The 14,673-nt window shown below is 36.9% G+C and overlaps 2 protein-coding genes and 1 long non-coding RNA gene across 3 annotated transcripts; 1 reads left to right on the forward strand and 2 right to left on the reverse strand.

The window, feature by feature from the left end:
- Positions 1–930: 930 nt before the first annotated feature.
- On the reverse strand, positions 931–7,158 carry LOC105214647 (protein toll-like). Its single transcript, XM_054231042.1, has 2 exons — positions 6,273–7,158; positions 931–6,068 (listed from the first exon to the last, which is right to left on the reverse strand). Exons 1-2 carry the CDS (start codon positions 7,156–7,158, stop codon positions 4,564–4,566), a joined length of 2,391 nt encoding a protein of 796 aa, XP_054087017.1. The 3' UTR covers positions 931–4,563.
- A 1,112-nt stretch (positions 7,159–8,270) lies between these two features.
- On the forward strand, positions 8,271–11,230 carry LOC105214648 (protein toll-like). Its single transcript, XM_054230519.1, has 2 exons — positions 8,271–10,854; positions 10,925–11,230. The coding sequence occupies exon 1, from the start codon at positions 8,271–8,273 to the stop codon at positions 10,851–10,853; it is 2,583 nt and encodes an 860-aa protein (XP_054086494.1). The 3' UTR covers position 10,854; positions 10,925–11,230.
- A 427-nt stretch (positions 11,231–11,657) lies between these two features.
- On the reverse strand, positions 11,658–14,361 carry LOC128921856 (uncharacterized). Its single transcript, XR_008471167.1, has 3 exons — positions 12,241–14,361; positions 12,079–12,178; positions 11,658–12,013 (listed from the first exon to the last, which is right to left on the reverse strand). It is a non-coding gene; the product is annotated as an uncharacterized LOC128921856 (long non-coding RNA).
- Positions 14,362–14,673: the final 312 nt, after the last annotated feature.

Raw genomic sequence — 14,673 nt, forward strand, 5'->3', positions numbered from 1 at the left:
TAGTTGTTGTTGTTGTTGTACTGCGTCTTTGGGCATATCTAATGCAATTGGCATGCGAAACGCCAACGGTATCACTAGAAAGCTGAGAAGAGTCAAAGGATTGAAGCGCTGTATTCGAAGCAGGTGAAAAGCTAACGGTGCCAGCGAGCTTTATGGTAAATATTAACCGGATTATTATTATTTAAATATTAGATTTGTTCTTGCTTTTTAGTTAACTAACAACTCACCGCAAAATGTAGACCCACACAAATGAGCAAACCGATAACTATGGAACGAAACATTTTCCGGGAGTTTCTATCTATTACTGGAATAATTTCACATTTTCAAATGCGTTCTGTTGACGCAGAACTACTTTTATAATGAATTCAGCACAGAGGTGCTGGATATAATTAAGTGCGAAGTAAAACCGATTCCATATCGAAGCAGTGAAGCGTAGAGTTTTGTAACTAATGGGGGTTTTTTGCTTACAAACAGCTTGAAATTACGTTTGCACTCGCATATTGGTGTATGTATTAATAAATAACTGGTTTTGTTTATTCATTAATTACTTTTTGAAAAAAATTTCAATATATGTAAGCATAACGGTATATTGTATGTGACACTGGAATTGTATACTATATTTAAATACAATATAAATGGATCAGTATAAAAAGTTTAATTGAAAACAGTTGAAGCTGAATATGCAAAGAAACAATTTGTAAGCCAAACAAATATTTCGTTAAACTAATAGAACCAATTTTGAAAGTGCTGAATATAATTCAGCTCGCGAAACATGCAAACTATTCATATTTTATATATTACTAGCAGACCCGGCCACACGTTTTTGTGGCTAAGGTATGCATTAATTAAGTTGGTCCAATCTTGGCTTCGGCGACGGTATTGATTACTCGACGCAGCATGATGACAACTCACACTACTTTTAATTGCAAAGTGAGTGGTGATAGTACAGGCAATTTTAAATAGTTTGGTCTCTTGGACCGAAATTCTAAATTGTCGCATTAAGATCATCGATATCTTTTTTTTTACCACCAATATAGGTCATTCAATAAGTCATTTATGGTTATCATATTGAGGTTTCATGTCAGGAAAACTTCTCCTTCGAGTCAATGAAGTGACAGAAATCTGTTGGAAATGCTATTAATCCATCGAGGTGTCAACTGCCAACTGCTTCTACAATCGCAATTTGATATTGTTGCAAAAACACTCATATGTTAGTTTGTAATTGGCGATTCTTTATGTGTCGCCACAAATTAAATGATTTTAGGCATGCGATTAGCCCGTCAGTAACGTTTATCCAGGAATAATTGGAAGAGTCTGTCGTAAATCATCTGCTAACAGAACCCTGGCTCCACCAAAAACGTTCATCGACAATCAAGATCTTTTAAAGTCCTGTGCAGTATCTCCAGCGACTTCTTGAATATTTGGAAAATCTTCGTTATAGCACTATTTTTGGCGATTTTGCCGACTGGTGTTTCGTTCATTTGCAATTTAGGAGTAATTTCAAGGCCGAATGTGCCGTTTGTCTGCCCACTAACAGGTGCCAAGTTGCCCCCATACCCGTTAACCTTGGTGGTGAAAATGAGTGAAATTGGTTCTGGAATTACATCAGCCCTCATATACTATATATGATGATTTTCTATTGGACTTTATGTCGGATATATAGGTCAAATTGTGTGTTATCTTATTGGAATTACATCAATAAATTGCGAGAGTATAAGATGTTCGGTTGGACCCGAACTTAGTCTTTCCTTATTTTTTACAAATTGTTTTGGGCTTTCGACACAACCTTATACAATTGAACAATAACAAAAATATTTTAACAAAGCAACAATGACAACCTTCAAAATATTTTGTTTTTGTTTTCTATTTTTATATTTTTCTTGTCAACTCAAATAAAGTTCTCTTATTAGTATCTTCCTCGCAATTTTTCCATATTTACTCACTCTCAAAACTTTTCCTGCCCTTCCACGAATATTTCAAGACTAAAATTAGCCAGAACGGTTTGTCCCGTTCTCGACTTTTTGCGAGACTAACGAACAGCACCCCTCCCGTACCTCCGTGCCCGAGTGACGCCTACAACTCTACAACGCATAGTTAGCCGCCGAGCGGCTTTTCAAAATTTTTAACTCGTGATATCTTTTGAATAGAATGTCAGAATCTAATAATTCAAAAAGTTATATAAAGGTTTTGAAGCGATCTTAAATAATAAATCATTTATTTCGATAAGGATTAATACTAAGGTATAAATAAAGAGCATTTTCAAGTAGTGGTATTTTAATTAATTTTTTTTATATAAAATCGCTTATTGTTGCAAAATTATAAGAGTTAGAGATATGATGTCCGGACGTTTTTTGTAGATAATGATAAGTTCTACAAAATTGTAGTACATCACTTTGTTATATCTTCAATCGTTTTCGCAGCATTCGCGATTAAAAAGCTTATTTGTTATTTTTTTTACATTATCGGAGTTTTGGTAAGGAACCCTATTTTTTTTTAAACTAAATATAGCCTATGTCACTCAGGGATAGTATAGCTTTCCAGCGGTGAAAGAATTTTTCAAATCGGTTCAGTAGTTTCGGAGCCTATTCGAGACAAACAAACAAAAAAACAAACATTTCCTCTTTATAATATTACTATAGATTACAATACAATACGAATAGACAGCTTATAAGCGCTGAATATAATTCAGCAATGGAAACTCAAATGCTACACATAACATTGTAGAGTCAGAAAACAGAAATAAGTACGGAGACACTTCACTCAACCAAGACGTGTTGAAAACAGCGCTAAGGCGGGTTAAGCCCAACAAAGGCCCAGAGAATGATGGATTACCGGTTGAGCTATTTAAAGACGGCGGCGAGGATGTGGAAAGTCGCATGTCCAATGGTAGGATGAATACATGTCCGATGATTCGAATATGAGTGTATTCTGTCCTATCCACAAGAAGGGGGCGTATGTTATCGCGGGATCAGTCTACTTAACGTACCATACAAGGTTCTTGCGACAGTATTGCGTGGAAAACTTAAGGCCTTTGTAAATCAACTGATTGGAACTTATCAGTGTGGCTTTAGACCTGGAAAATCCACCATAGACCAGATTTTTACAATACGCCAAATCCTGAAAAAGACCCTTGACAAACAAATCGATACCCATCACCTTTTTGTCGACATCAAAGCCTACTTTTGGTATCATACGGTTATGAAGAATGACATTGAGCATAACTATTAGCACCGTCAAAAGCGGGAAGGACCTCTCCGAGTCGTTCGATACCAGATGATGTTTTAGACAGGGTGAATCCCTCTTGTGCGTAGTCTTCAATATAATGCTGGAATAAGTGATGCACGTCGCTAAACTGAACCACGGTGGTAATATATATTCTAAATGCACTATACTACTGAGATAGGGAAATGACATTGATTTCATAGGCTTACCTTACCAACAGAGCCAATAGCGCAGCTTTTTCCAGTCTAAAAAGAGATCCGAAAAAGGTTAGTTTTGATGGCAAGACAAAGTACATTCATCGAGGTTTGGCAGCTCTTCATTTGAAAAAAAATAAGGACTTTGTTTATCTCGGAACCAGCATACATGCTAGAACAATCTAAGTCTGGAGATCAAGCGCAGAAAAACTCTTGACAAAAGATTCTACTTTGGAATCGGTAGATCATAGACGATGACAAGACGAAATGAGAAGGTACTTGCCGCATTCGAGAGAACTGTTCTCCACTCGATCTTTGAGTCGTTCCCGTGAGCAAAGGAGTACCCACGAAGATGGAATAGTATTAGATATAGTTAAGTTATAAAAGCCCAACGAATGCGCTGGTTAGACCATGTCGTACATATCTAATACGATGCTTCTTCGATTCTAGTCTCATGGGTACACAACGGAAGCAAGGACACACACATCCGATAAAAGGTTGAAATGGACTTGTCTGCACTTGCGATGTACATAGATGGCGATGTGATAGAGGCAACTGATTCTTGGCGTTTTATGTTCTTGGCCAAACCGACTCACGGTTGTAATGCCAAAGAAGAAGAAGAAGAATATAATTCAGCAGCTTTTATTTTTAGTAAAAAGATTTAAGTGACAGTATTAAATACAACTACTACAAATATGACAATGCTATGCTCAAATGAAAAACCTAGAAGGCAAACAAACATATCTAGCCTCTCTCATCCATACGATCGCTAAGAGATATATAGTACATATGTATAATGTTATTTGAATACAGTTATCTAGAATTACACTATATATATTTTATACGAATATCATTGCGAACAAATCCTTTGAACTTTTATGACAACAGGATCTTCTAAAATGGAACAGCATATACATATGTAGATCTGTTTCGGTGTTCTATAACCGAATGTCTCGATCTTTTGCTTCCACACTAGTCGATACCGATGGAAAAATATTATATGCTATGATCGTTAAAAAAACGGGTTTGTCTCAATAAGAGTTTGTATCGAAAGCCTTATTTCATTGGTTAAGCGTTATTATATGCTGCAAACAGAAAACGGTTTGCTTCTTTCAACACAGATTAAAATGTGTCTTTTCCTTACCACTTATGCGCAATTCAACTCCTCCAGTCCAGTCACATAAACTCTGCGGCTCAACTCGAGCATACCGGCATTGCTGGCCTCACCCCTTTTATGTGGCATGGCATAACGTAATTTCTGCCAAAATCTCGTATCGGACCACTCCAAATAGGTGTTCATATCCAAATAAGCCTGCAATTCTTTTTCTACGCGTTCCGGCTGCGTAATTTCGCCATACTTTATTATAATTATACGCGCGCGTCCCTCATTAAGCGCACACTGATGCGCCGTGCGAAACTCCATGCGCGCCCAGTCGGATTCGATGAAATGCTGTGAGAGTATAATGATCGTGCGACACGATTGCGCGATCGATTCATCAATTTGCTCGGGTATATAAGCGCCCGCAAGCCAGTTACGTTCGTGTGTGCAAATGCGAAATGACGGCTCACTTTGCTCCAGTTGTGGCAGCAGTGTGTGATTAACGAAATGTGCATCCTGATGCGCGTACGAGATGAATGCATCGAAGTTTTTTTCCTTATCCAATTCACATTCACTGACACAACAACGCAATAAGCCGTGGCTATACAGCCAAACATGCACGGGTAATTGATACTTGTAGTAGAGCACTATAACAATTAGCAAACCAATAATTATGGCGGCACTGGTAAAGATCAGTGTTGAATTCACAGATTTCGTTCCACAGAAATCTTCGAACTTCGCATCAAGTAGCCGGACACTTGGGCGATTATGGCAAACCATTTCATCAACATCCGCAATACGTTTACGTTGCGTGTGTACCATGCGTAACAGCAACTCAGCGCTACAGTCGCATATCCATGGGTTATCAGCGAGATATATTTGCTGCAGTGACTCACTCTCATTGAGGTAAGCCGAGAAAAGCTCCACACTCAAATGCTCTAAACGGTTATGACGCACATCCAGCATCATCAGTTTGGCTGGCAGTTCCATTGGTCGCAGTAAGGTGAGTTGATTATGCGAGGCATTGAGATGCGTCACATTCGCATAGCCGATCGTGGCATTCGAAGGCAGTTGACGAAAACTATTATGACTGAGTGAAAGCTTTGACAGCTTTCGCGAAAATGGCTCCGGTCGCGGCAGGTGTGGGAGCTCAGTCAGCGCAGCTCCTTCGCAATTTAAAAGCAGCGCTTCTGTGTCTAAGCGACAAAGACACTTAGCGGGGCATAATGCTGGCAGCCAATCGCAGTACTCACTTCGCTGTACTTCTGTGATTTGAGATTCCTCAAACGGTGTTAAACTGCAATGCAATTTGAATGGATTGTGCAGATAATTGTTTTTGGCCAACCAATTCAATCTACAATCGCACTCGAGTAAATTTTCGCCAAGTTTTATTGTTGTCCCACAACTATTGGTTGCATTGAATGTTGCTGTTGTTATATTAATATGTTTAATCTTATTGTTGGAAAGATCGATCTCGAAGTCAGATACTAATTTTGCTTGCTGCAACCACGCCATATCGAAATGTGTGATGAAGTTGCCGCACAAATCAATTTCTACAAAACACAGTGATTTATTTTATATAGCGCTTGGAAAATTTGCAAAAATAAAACTCAAATTTGTTTGCAGCGGCAGCAGCATTTCAATGTTTACGCGTGATGCAAAGCTGTTGAATACTGTTGCATGCCCTACGCTGTCGTTTCCCTGTAATGTCGTGAGTCCATTGTAGGATAAGTCCAGTTTGTATAAGTAACGCAAACCGCTAATATTCTCAATAATGCTTGTCGGTGTGCTGAAGAGGTTCCCGTTAAGTTGAAGATACCACAGCAAAGGTGTGTGCTTAAAAAAGTCCAACGGTAGATGCTCTAAGCGGTTATAGCTGAGGTCCAGTATGAGTAAGTTGCGCTGCGCTGCCAACATTTGCGGCGGTAGTTCGCGTAATTTGTTATGTACCAAGCTCAAGTAGTTCAGCTGCGTTAGCGTTGAGAAGAGTTGAGGCTCGATCGTTTGCATTGCATTCCGAGACAAATCTAGGTGTTGCAGTTTTCGTAAATCACGAAAATGCACTTTTGTTATATTCTGCGTTTTGGTGCTGAACGCCAGTGTTTCCAAATTGTAGAGCTCGACGAAGGTATCGACTGACACAATTGTATTATGATCATCGGTAAACATCCTACTAACAATTAGGAAACGTAATTCTTTGAGTGGTGTAAACAGTTTCGTGGGTAACATGGAACCTCTGTAGAATAGCGTTAGTTTCTGAATGCCATTCAAATGAGCGAAGAACGACTGTGGTATCGGTTTTTTAAAGTTCAGCGTTGCTTCGTAAACAATGTTTGGATGACTCAATACATCCGGTAGTCGTAGCAAGCAATTCGTGAAAGAGAACTGTATCTTATCATTTGGCATGTGTATTTCAGACTGTAGCAAACTGATACGCTTCGATTCTTCTTCACACAGTATGTCCAGGGTCTCATTGCCGATGTCATCGTATAATTCACAATGTGCTTTAATTTCATAGAAAGTGCATTCAGCTTTTTTAATGATACGAGGAGGTGTAGTGCTGTAGCTGATCTCATTTGACGTTAACAGTGCAGTCAACAGGATGTAGAGGAGAATTCGGACAAGTCGTTTTATGGAAGGCATTCTGTATATGTATACTAAGTATATTTGTACATAAGTATTTCAATAAAAATATTTTCCGTTGATCGATTTCAGTGTTTAGAGTTAACAACGTAATACGACTAAGCACTAAATTAAAATACTTCGCACAAATAACTAAAAGTTTATTCCACAAATATGTATGTTTTATTTCTAAAATCATGTTCATTTATGGACACAAAATATATTAAAACCGCAAATATTTTATAGCAAAAAATGTTTATTGCATAATTTTAATATTACTAACAGCTAAAGTATGCTAAATGTGTCTTTCTCTCTCTCTCTCCCTTTCTGTAATTGTAATGCCACTTAATATCTGTCTCTGTCTTCCTCTCGCTCGCTGTAAATCAGTGGTCAGCATATAAGGAATTGTGACTGTGTATGTGAGTACGAATATAATGATACCCAGGGGGAAATTCTGTGACCTTAGATTTTAAGATTTTTTTTTTTTTTGCATCTTTCAATTTAACTGGCATTATTTTGAACTGGAATATAGTACGGAAAATATTTTTTGTTGATTTCCAACAGATATATTTCTTGTTTATTACTGTACTGTAAACTGGGACGAATTATGTAAAATTTTGATTCTAAATGATAAATTGAGCTCTAGAAATTTTTAATGAGGCTATGCTCTACGGAGTGACTGTCCAATGTTGGTTTGCGTTAGTTTTGTGTCTCGCTTACATATTTGGTGACCATTGTAGACCGAATTTTTCCGTATAATCAATGTGGTTTTGGAATTTTTTCCCAACATAAACAAGTGTACTCAAGAAGCTTTAAATGAAACTGCTGTGGTTAGACAAAAAATTGGTTGCGATAACATTTCATATTTCTTATTCCCGAGCGTAAAGCGTTAATAAAGGTTATTAGAATAATGAAATAGTAAATACGAAAGCGAAACTTTGTCCATATGGCAGATCATTTAATATAAGTACGAACTTTTGGTGACCAAATCACACAGAGATTTTTTTATGGAGGAAAGTGAAACATTGAATTTAGTGCGAACCAAATGTTCCCTAGTATATAAAGCTGTTGAGATTTAATGAAAGATTTCAGTATAAAATTGTGTGTTTTTGTAAACAAAACGATTTTCAAACATGAACATCTTCACGCGCCGGAACATTTTCCACTGTGCCATCTTAATATGGCTTAACCAAAACGCATTTTCAACAAGTACATCTCAAGCTGAAGGTCATAATTGGCCCAATTTCAAGCCTGGTGAGTGCTACAGCAATGCCACTTACATAGAATGCGAGCTACGCGACGATGGTGCTCAAGGGTTTTATAAAAACATGTTAGATCGTATGAGATTGAATTATCTGAAGATATCTAAAGATGATTGCTTGCAACTACCAAATGTAATGGGTCGAGAGGATATTACCTACAAGGCAATCGTACATTACTCAAATCAAACATCAAAAATCAGCCAGTCCTCGGATGGCATACAAAAGCTGCGTTTAATATACAGCACTCACGACTTGAAATTACCGGCGAAACTTTTTCAGGACTATAAGGATATGACACGCCTATCTATGTGGATATCAGGAACAGAAAAGAATGGATACTTTTATAAGAATATATTCGCACATGTGGCTCATTTAGAAATGATCGAAATTCAAGCGAATGGCACCACCAGAGACTTACCATTTAAGTCTGTCAATGTGATGTATCCGCTAAAATCTCTCGATTTATCGCGCAACCAATTTGAAGTATTACCCGATGATATGTTTGCCACATTGCCGGAACTCAACTATTTGTGTTTGAAAAAGAATAGATTGAAAACTTTACCGATTAATGCGTTTGCAAAACAGCAGAAATTGTTAATACTTGATCTTAGAGATAATTCCTTAGATCATCTACCGGCAGGCATATTCAGACACACACCTCTCCTGTGTCAATTGATACTTGGTGCGAACAGCTTTCTCACGCCGACAAGCATCGTTGATAATATTAGCGGATTGCGTTACTTATACAAACTGGACTTATCCATGAATCAGCTCAAGACGCTACAGGGAGACGTTAGTGTCGGACATGAAACATTATTCAGCAGCTTTGCAGTACACATGGATAGCGACAGTTTGGTGGCGTTGATGCCTAATTTAAGTTTTCTTTTTGCACAGTGGGATAAGCAATTTGAAATTCAGTTCGTTAATACGAAAGAAATCGATTTAAGTTTTAATAAATTTGAACATTTCGATATGGCATGGTTGCAGCAAGCACAAACATTATGCGACTTTGTGATTGATCTATCTTTCAATGACGTTAAGCATATAAATATAACAACCACTACATTCAATGCAACCATGAGTTGTGGGACAACAATAAATCTTGAATTCAATCCACTCGAGTGCGATTGTAAATTTACTTGGTTGGCTATCAACAACTATCTGGACAATCCATTCACATTGCATTGCAGTTTAACACCGATTGAGGAACCCCAAATCACAAAAATACAACGCAGTGAGTCCTGCGATTGGCTGCCAGCTTTGTGTCCCGCTGGATGTGTTTGTCGTTTAGGCGCGGAAGCGCTGCTTATAAATTGCGAAGGAGGTGTGCTGACTGAGCTCCCATACCTGCCGCGACCGGAGCCATTTTCTCGAAAGCTTTCAAAGCTCTCACTCAGTCATAATAGTTTTCGTCAACTGCCTTCGAATGCCACGATCGGCTATGCGAATGTGACGCATCTCAATGTCTCTCACAATCAACTCAACTTACTGCGACCAATGGAACTGCCAACCAAACTGCAGATGCTGGATGTGCGTCATAACCGCTTAGACCATTTGACTGTGGAGTTTGTATCGGCTTACCTCAATGAGAGTGGGTCACTGCAGCAATTATATCTCGCTGATAACCCATGGAAATGCGACTGCAGCGCTGAGTTGCTGTTACGTGCGATACGCACACAACGTAAACGTATTGCGGATGTTGATAAAATGGTGTGCGTAAATTTACGGAATGTTCTTATGAGAGATATAAAATTTTCCGACATTTGCGGCGCGTCTAATATGATCACCCTTCTAATGAGCTGCTTTGCCGCTTTGATTATTGCAATACTCTTTCTTTTCGCACTATATTATAAGTTTCGCAAGCAAGTTCATGCGTGGTTGTATCATCATAAAATCTGTTTGTGTTGCATCAATGAGGAGGAATTGGATAAGGATAAAACATTCGACGCCTTCATCTCCTATGCACATAGGGACGAGGAATTCGTAAATCAAACGCTGCTGCCACAACTGGAGCAAGGCGAGCCGCCATTTCGCATTTGCACACACGAACGCAACTGGCTTGGTGGTGCTTATATACCCGAACAAATTGTTGAATCGGTCGCGCAGTCGTGTCGCACGATCATCATACTCTCGCAGCATTTCATCGAATCCGATTGGGCGCGCATGGAGTTTCGCACGGCGCATCAATGCTCCTTGAATGAGGGACGTGCGCGTATAATTTTAGTGAAATATGGCGAAATTAATTGCTCCAAACTGTTGGATGTAGAGCTGAAAGCCTATTTGAATGCAAACACCTACTTGGATTGGGCCGATCCGGCATTCTGGAAGAAATTACGTTACACCATGCCGCATAGGAAGGGTGAGAGTCGTAGAGCAGGTATGCTGGAGTTGAATAATCGGGCTTATGTGATCGGAGATGTTGAAATGTATTGTTTGCATAGGGAACAGAACTAAGGTAAGCTTTAATATCATGAGTACCTCATTTAGAATATTCTAACTAATTTCTTTCATTACTTTTTGCTTAGTTCTCGCCGCCTGCATTCGTCGTGTTGGATAATACATCATTTTGCATATTTATTTTTAGTGCGGCACATTTCTACCGAGTGTTTCGTTTTAATTGGAATAATCCGTGCGTGAGATAAGCACAATCAGGAAGATGACTCAAATCTCTTATTCATCACTCCAAAAGTATAATTTCATCATAATTTCGAGGAACCGACGATGCAATTTAAAATCTTAACTATTATAATGTTAATGAACTGTTTCAAAATTTTTTTGATTTTCGTATTTTTTAATATTTCTGTACATGCTTCTGAATAATAAAGTTAAAGAAATCCTCAGTTCGTTGGTTGTCGATGTTATTACTTTGAGGTTTACTGTTTATTTGTTTTTAAACCGTTTAAAGAAGCTACACACAACACCAAACTACTTTCTAATGGCTTATGGCTCAGCTTTATGCAAATTGAATATTCAAGAAGTTTGGTCATCTTGAGAATGATCTTCTGCTCACCAGCTCTCATTTCAGGGCCCCGATACAAACATAAATGTGTCAGCGATATTGTGAAAGATAAGGTTAACTCCGATATTATTCAAACGGCTTAAGTCTGTCTAACCAGGTAAGTGATATTAGAGGGGCCCAAATTGTGCCATATTTCGTATTGAGTGAGTAACTGTTTAAATATACATACATATATTGTTCCACACTTCCTACCGGGAGTAAGTGACTTGGCTGCATATTTTTTTAAATAATCGCTTAAAATACTTCATTAATGTTGATATTGCTAAATTTTTTAAATGTTTTAACTAATTACTGAGCTGAATACTACTCAGCATAAATCAAATTTGTTTCTTTATTTACGCAAATTTTTGTATTATATTTAATGTACTGAATACAAGTTAAATAAGTTAAATAACAGTTATTTTTGGTTAGTTACGTAATATATTTTGACTAATAGATGCGCGGAATACACTTTAATTAAAATCAACTACCTTCTTGATTGCTGATTACTTTTCATATTTAAAATTTCCTCTATATCCAAAACTTTAGAGATTCAATAAATTTTTGAAATCTTCAAAATCCATCGGATTTTTGTTTTCATTTTCTGATATGTTTTCTATAAATAAAAAAGTTAATGAAAGTTTCACAAAGTCTCCCTAATAATATATTATACAGACTCACCGCCATTCGGACTCAATTTCAATAAGGAAGTAGTCAATTCTCTCACCGTATGTTGGAGCTCAATGAATCTTGCTTGAAGCTGTGGATCTGAGCGCGCTAACTGTAGAAATAGAATTATTTCAAACATTTCTCAAATGTTTCAAAATTATTTTCACACTTAACTGTTAGACCGAAAAGTGTAAACATTGCGAAACAGATGACAATTTTATAGTCCTTCAACATTTTTTATGTCACAAAAATTCGTTAGATACAAAAATAGCTGCAGTTACTTACTGTAAAAAAACGAAGCGGCACATGCCTTAAATAGTCGCCGATTTTTTTATAAAACTTTTACTGTACATTTCATTTCGGCCTCACATTAAAATATTATTAGCCATGTTAATAAGTGTAATTACCAAAGCAATTTACTTTCATTATTAGCAATACAAGCGATTTCACAGCTCATTTAACCGTTTTTTCGCTCCAATGTTTCACGTTCAAGGCTAAACAATATCATCTGATTTATTTGCAGATGATAGACAGTTAAAGCTATCACGTCACTTGGTAAAGAGCGGAGAGCTATAATTACTGCAGCATATTGTATTTGATGCTTTGAGAGTAACAATTACGTATCTCTCATTTCTCTCATTCCGAACGACGGTTGTAACTTACTCCTTTTTAGAGCATAGTACGTGATCTATATAGACAAGTTTGAAGAACCCTTTCTTATAACAGACTGCGTTAGAAAATTAAATTACAAAATCACGAATGTCGGATATAAAATCTTCTCCGTAACAAACACAGGTTGGGATTTAAATATGACAGAAAATAGAGTACTTTATCAAGGAAAGCAGCCAACTTCAAGTTGTTTTCTTCAACTCTCTATGGATTTTTGTAAATATTTATCTATTTATTGGATCTGCTTGTTTAGTCTTTTAAAACTAGACACGCTCAAAAATGTAGTTGTGCTGTTCGGTAGTACGTTGCCTTTCAGTAAGACTATAGCTTTTCTGTAACTGTTATATTAAGGAAATTTCACTGCAGGAATGTACCATGACATTACCCAATTGGTTTAGGTCACGGAGTATTGTTATATATTTCTCTTTGCGGTCCTCCACTTATTTCTTCAGCATAGGGATGGATGAACTTTGTCAATATTTTTATTAGAAATGTGCCAAGCTATGATTATTAGAAACATTTTTAATTTTTGATCTATAACTTAAAAAAAATGAAGAATGTATGCCAAGTAAATTTATTCGCATATATCGGGTAGACATAAGTAACTTGAATTGTATGACCGAAGGCTGTTACCTTAACAACATTCCGCAAGTTCTTTTGGAAAATTGTTTCATCTGCTAGTCTTTGTACTTTCAAGTAGCTTAAAGTAGTAACAAAACGGATATTTTAGAGCGATTCGAAGAGAATATATGAGATGAGATGATGTACGTTGTATTCAAAAGAAAGTTTTGATGTGCGATCTAAAGGAGTTTGAAAGAGAAACAAGTCGAGTTCGTTATAGGTATAGAGGTCAAAGAGTGTTATAAAACATAGAGATCATGACGTATTCAGTGCGATAATTTATTTCAATCAGTCTATGCATATGACCCAGTTAGTTAGGAGAGCAGGACAAAGCAGACATATAGCAGAGGCAGCAATTCTAAAATCTGGTACATACACTAGAACACTCTGCATATTTATTGGAATCAGATAACTAAATAAGCTTTCTGGTCTCAATACAAACCAAGCAACGTTAGAAATGGTTCTGAGAGAAGAGAAAAAGCGCTTTTTGAGAAATCGGCAAACATAACCTCAAAAATAAGGTTAGTTTGTCTACTAACTTTTCTAACATGATTTTAGTTATTGTCATAAATGTTTGAAAGAGGACGAAAAATAGGAAAGAAAAGCACCTATCATAACCTCAAATTTAAGTTTACTTAATCAATTAATTTAAGTAGTTCTATATTATTTACAGGAATAAACGCTTAGGCATAGTACAAGAAATAGCGTTTATTTTCTATGGTCCCTAGAAAACAAAAATGTCTGCCGGTATTTTATACAAGCCTTAAAGTACTCATTTCTAACTCTATTTAAGATTATCTGAAAGTAATTTGCTTTAGGATATAGCCTGCAACACCCTTGGAATCTAAACTTTTTTTAAGGGAACAGAATCACTGTTCAATTTTCCTTCAACATGGTTACAAGCGTCGTTTGAGACCCACATTTACATCCTATAACTTAGCTTTGCCATCAGCCAAGCGCAGCATTTGAAGCTGTGTCGGAATGTTTGAATATTTGCTAACATTAATGGTTATTTGAACACACACACATATACATATATATATATACATATGTATGTACATATATGGATTTAATAGAATATATATACATATATATGAAAATATATGTTTACATGTAGGCTCATGTACATATGTGATCTTCAAAACACTACAGTGTCTGCCCAACTGTTAAGTTAGCTCAGTGCACTTGAAGCTTGTACATGGGATACGCTCTTCATTTGTAGAAAACTGTATGTGTGTGTGTGTGTAAATTTGTATATTTATGTATATTTATAAGCAAAGTAGAGATCGCAAAAATGCTTTTTCATTTATATTCCTC

This window comes from Zeugodacus cucurbitae, chromosome 5 (assembly GCF_028554725.1).
Source record: "Zeugodacus cucurbitae isolate PBARC_wt_2022May chromosome 5, idZeuCucr1.2, whole genome shotgun sequence".
In the NCBI taxonomy this organism is placed as follows: domain Eukaryota; kingdom Metazoa; phylum Arthropoda; class Insecta; order Diptera; family Tephritidae; genus Zeugodacus; species Zeugodacus cucurbitae.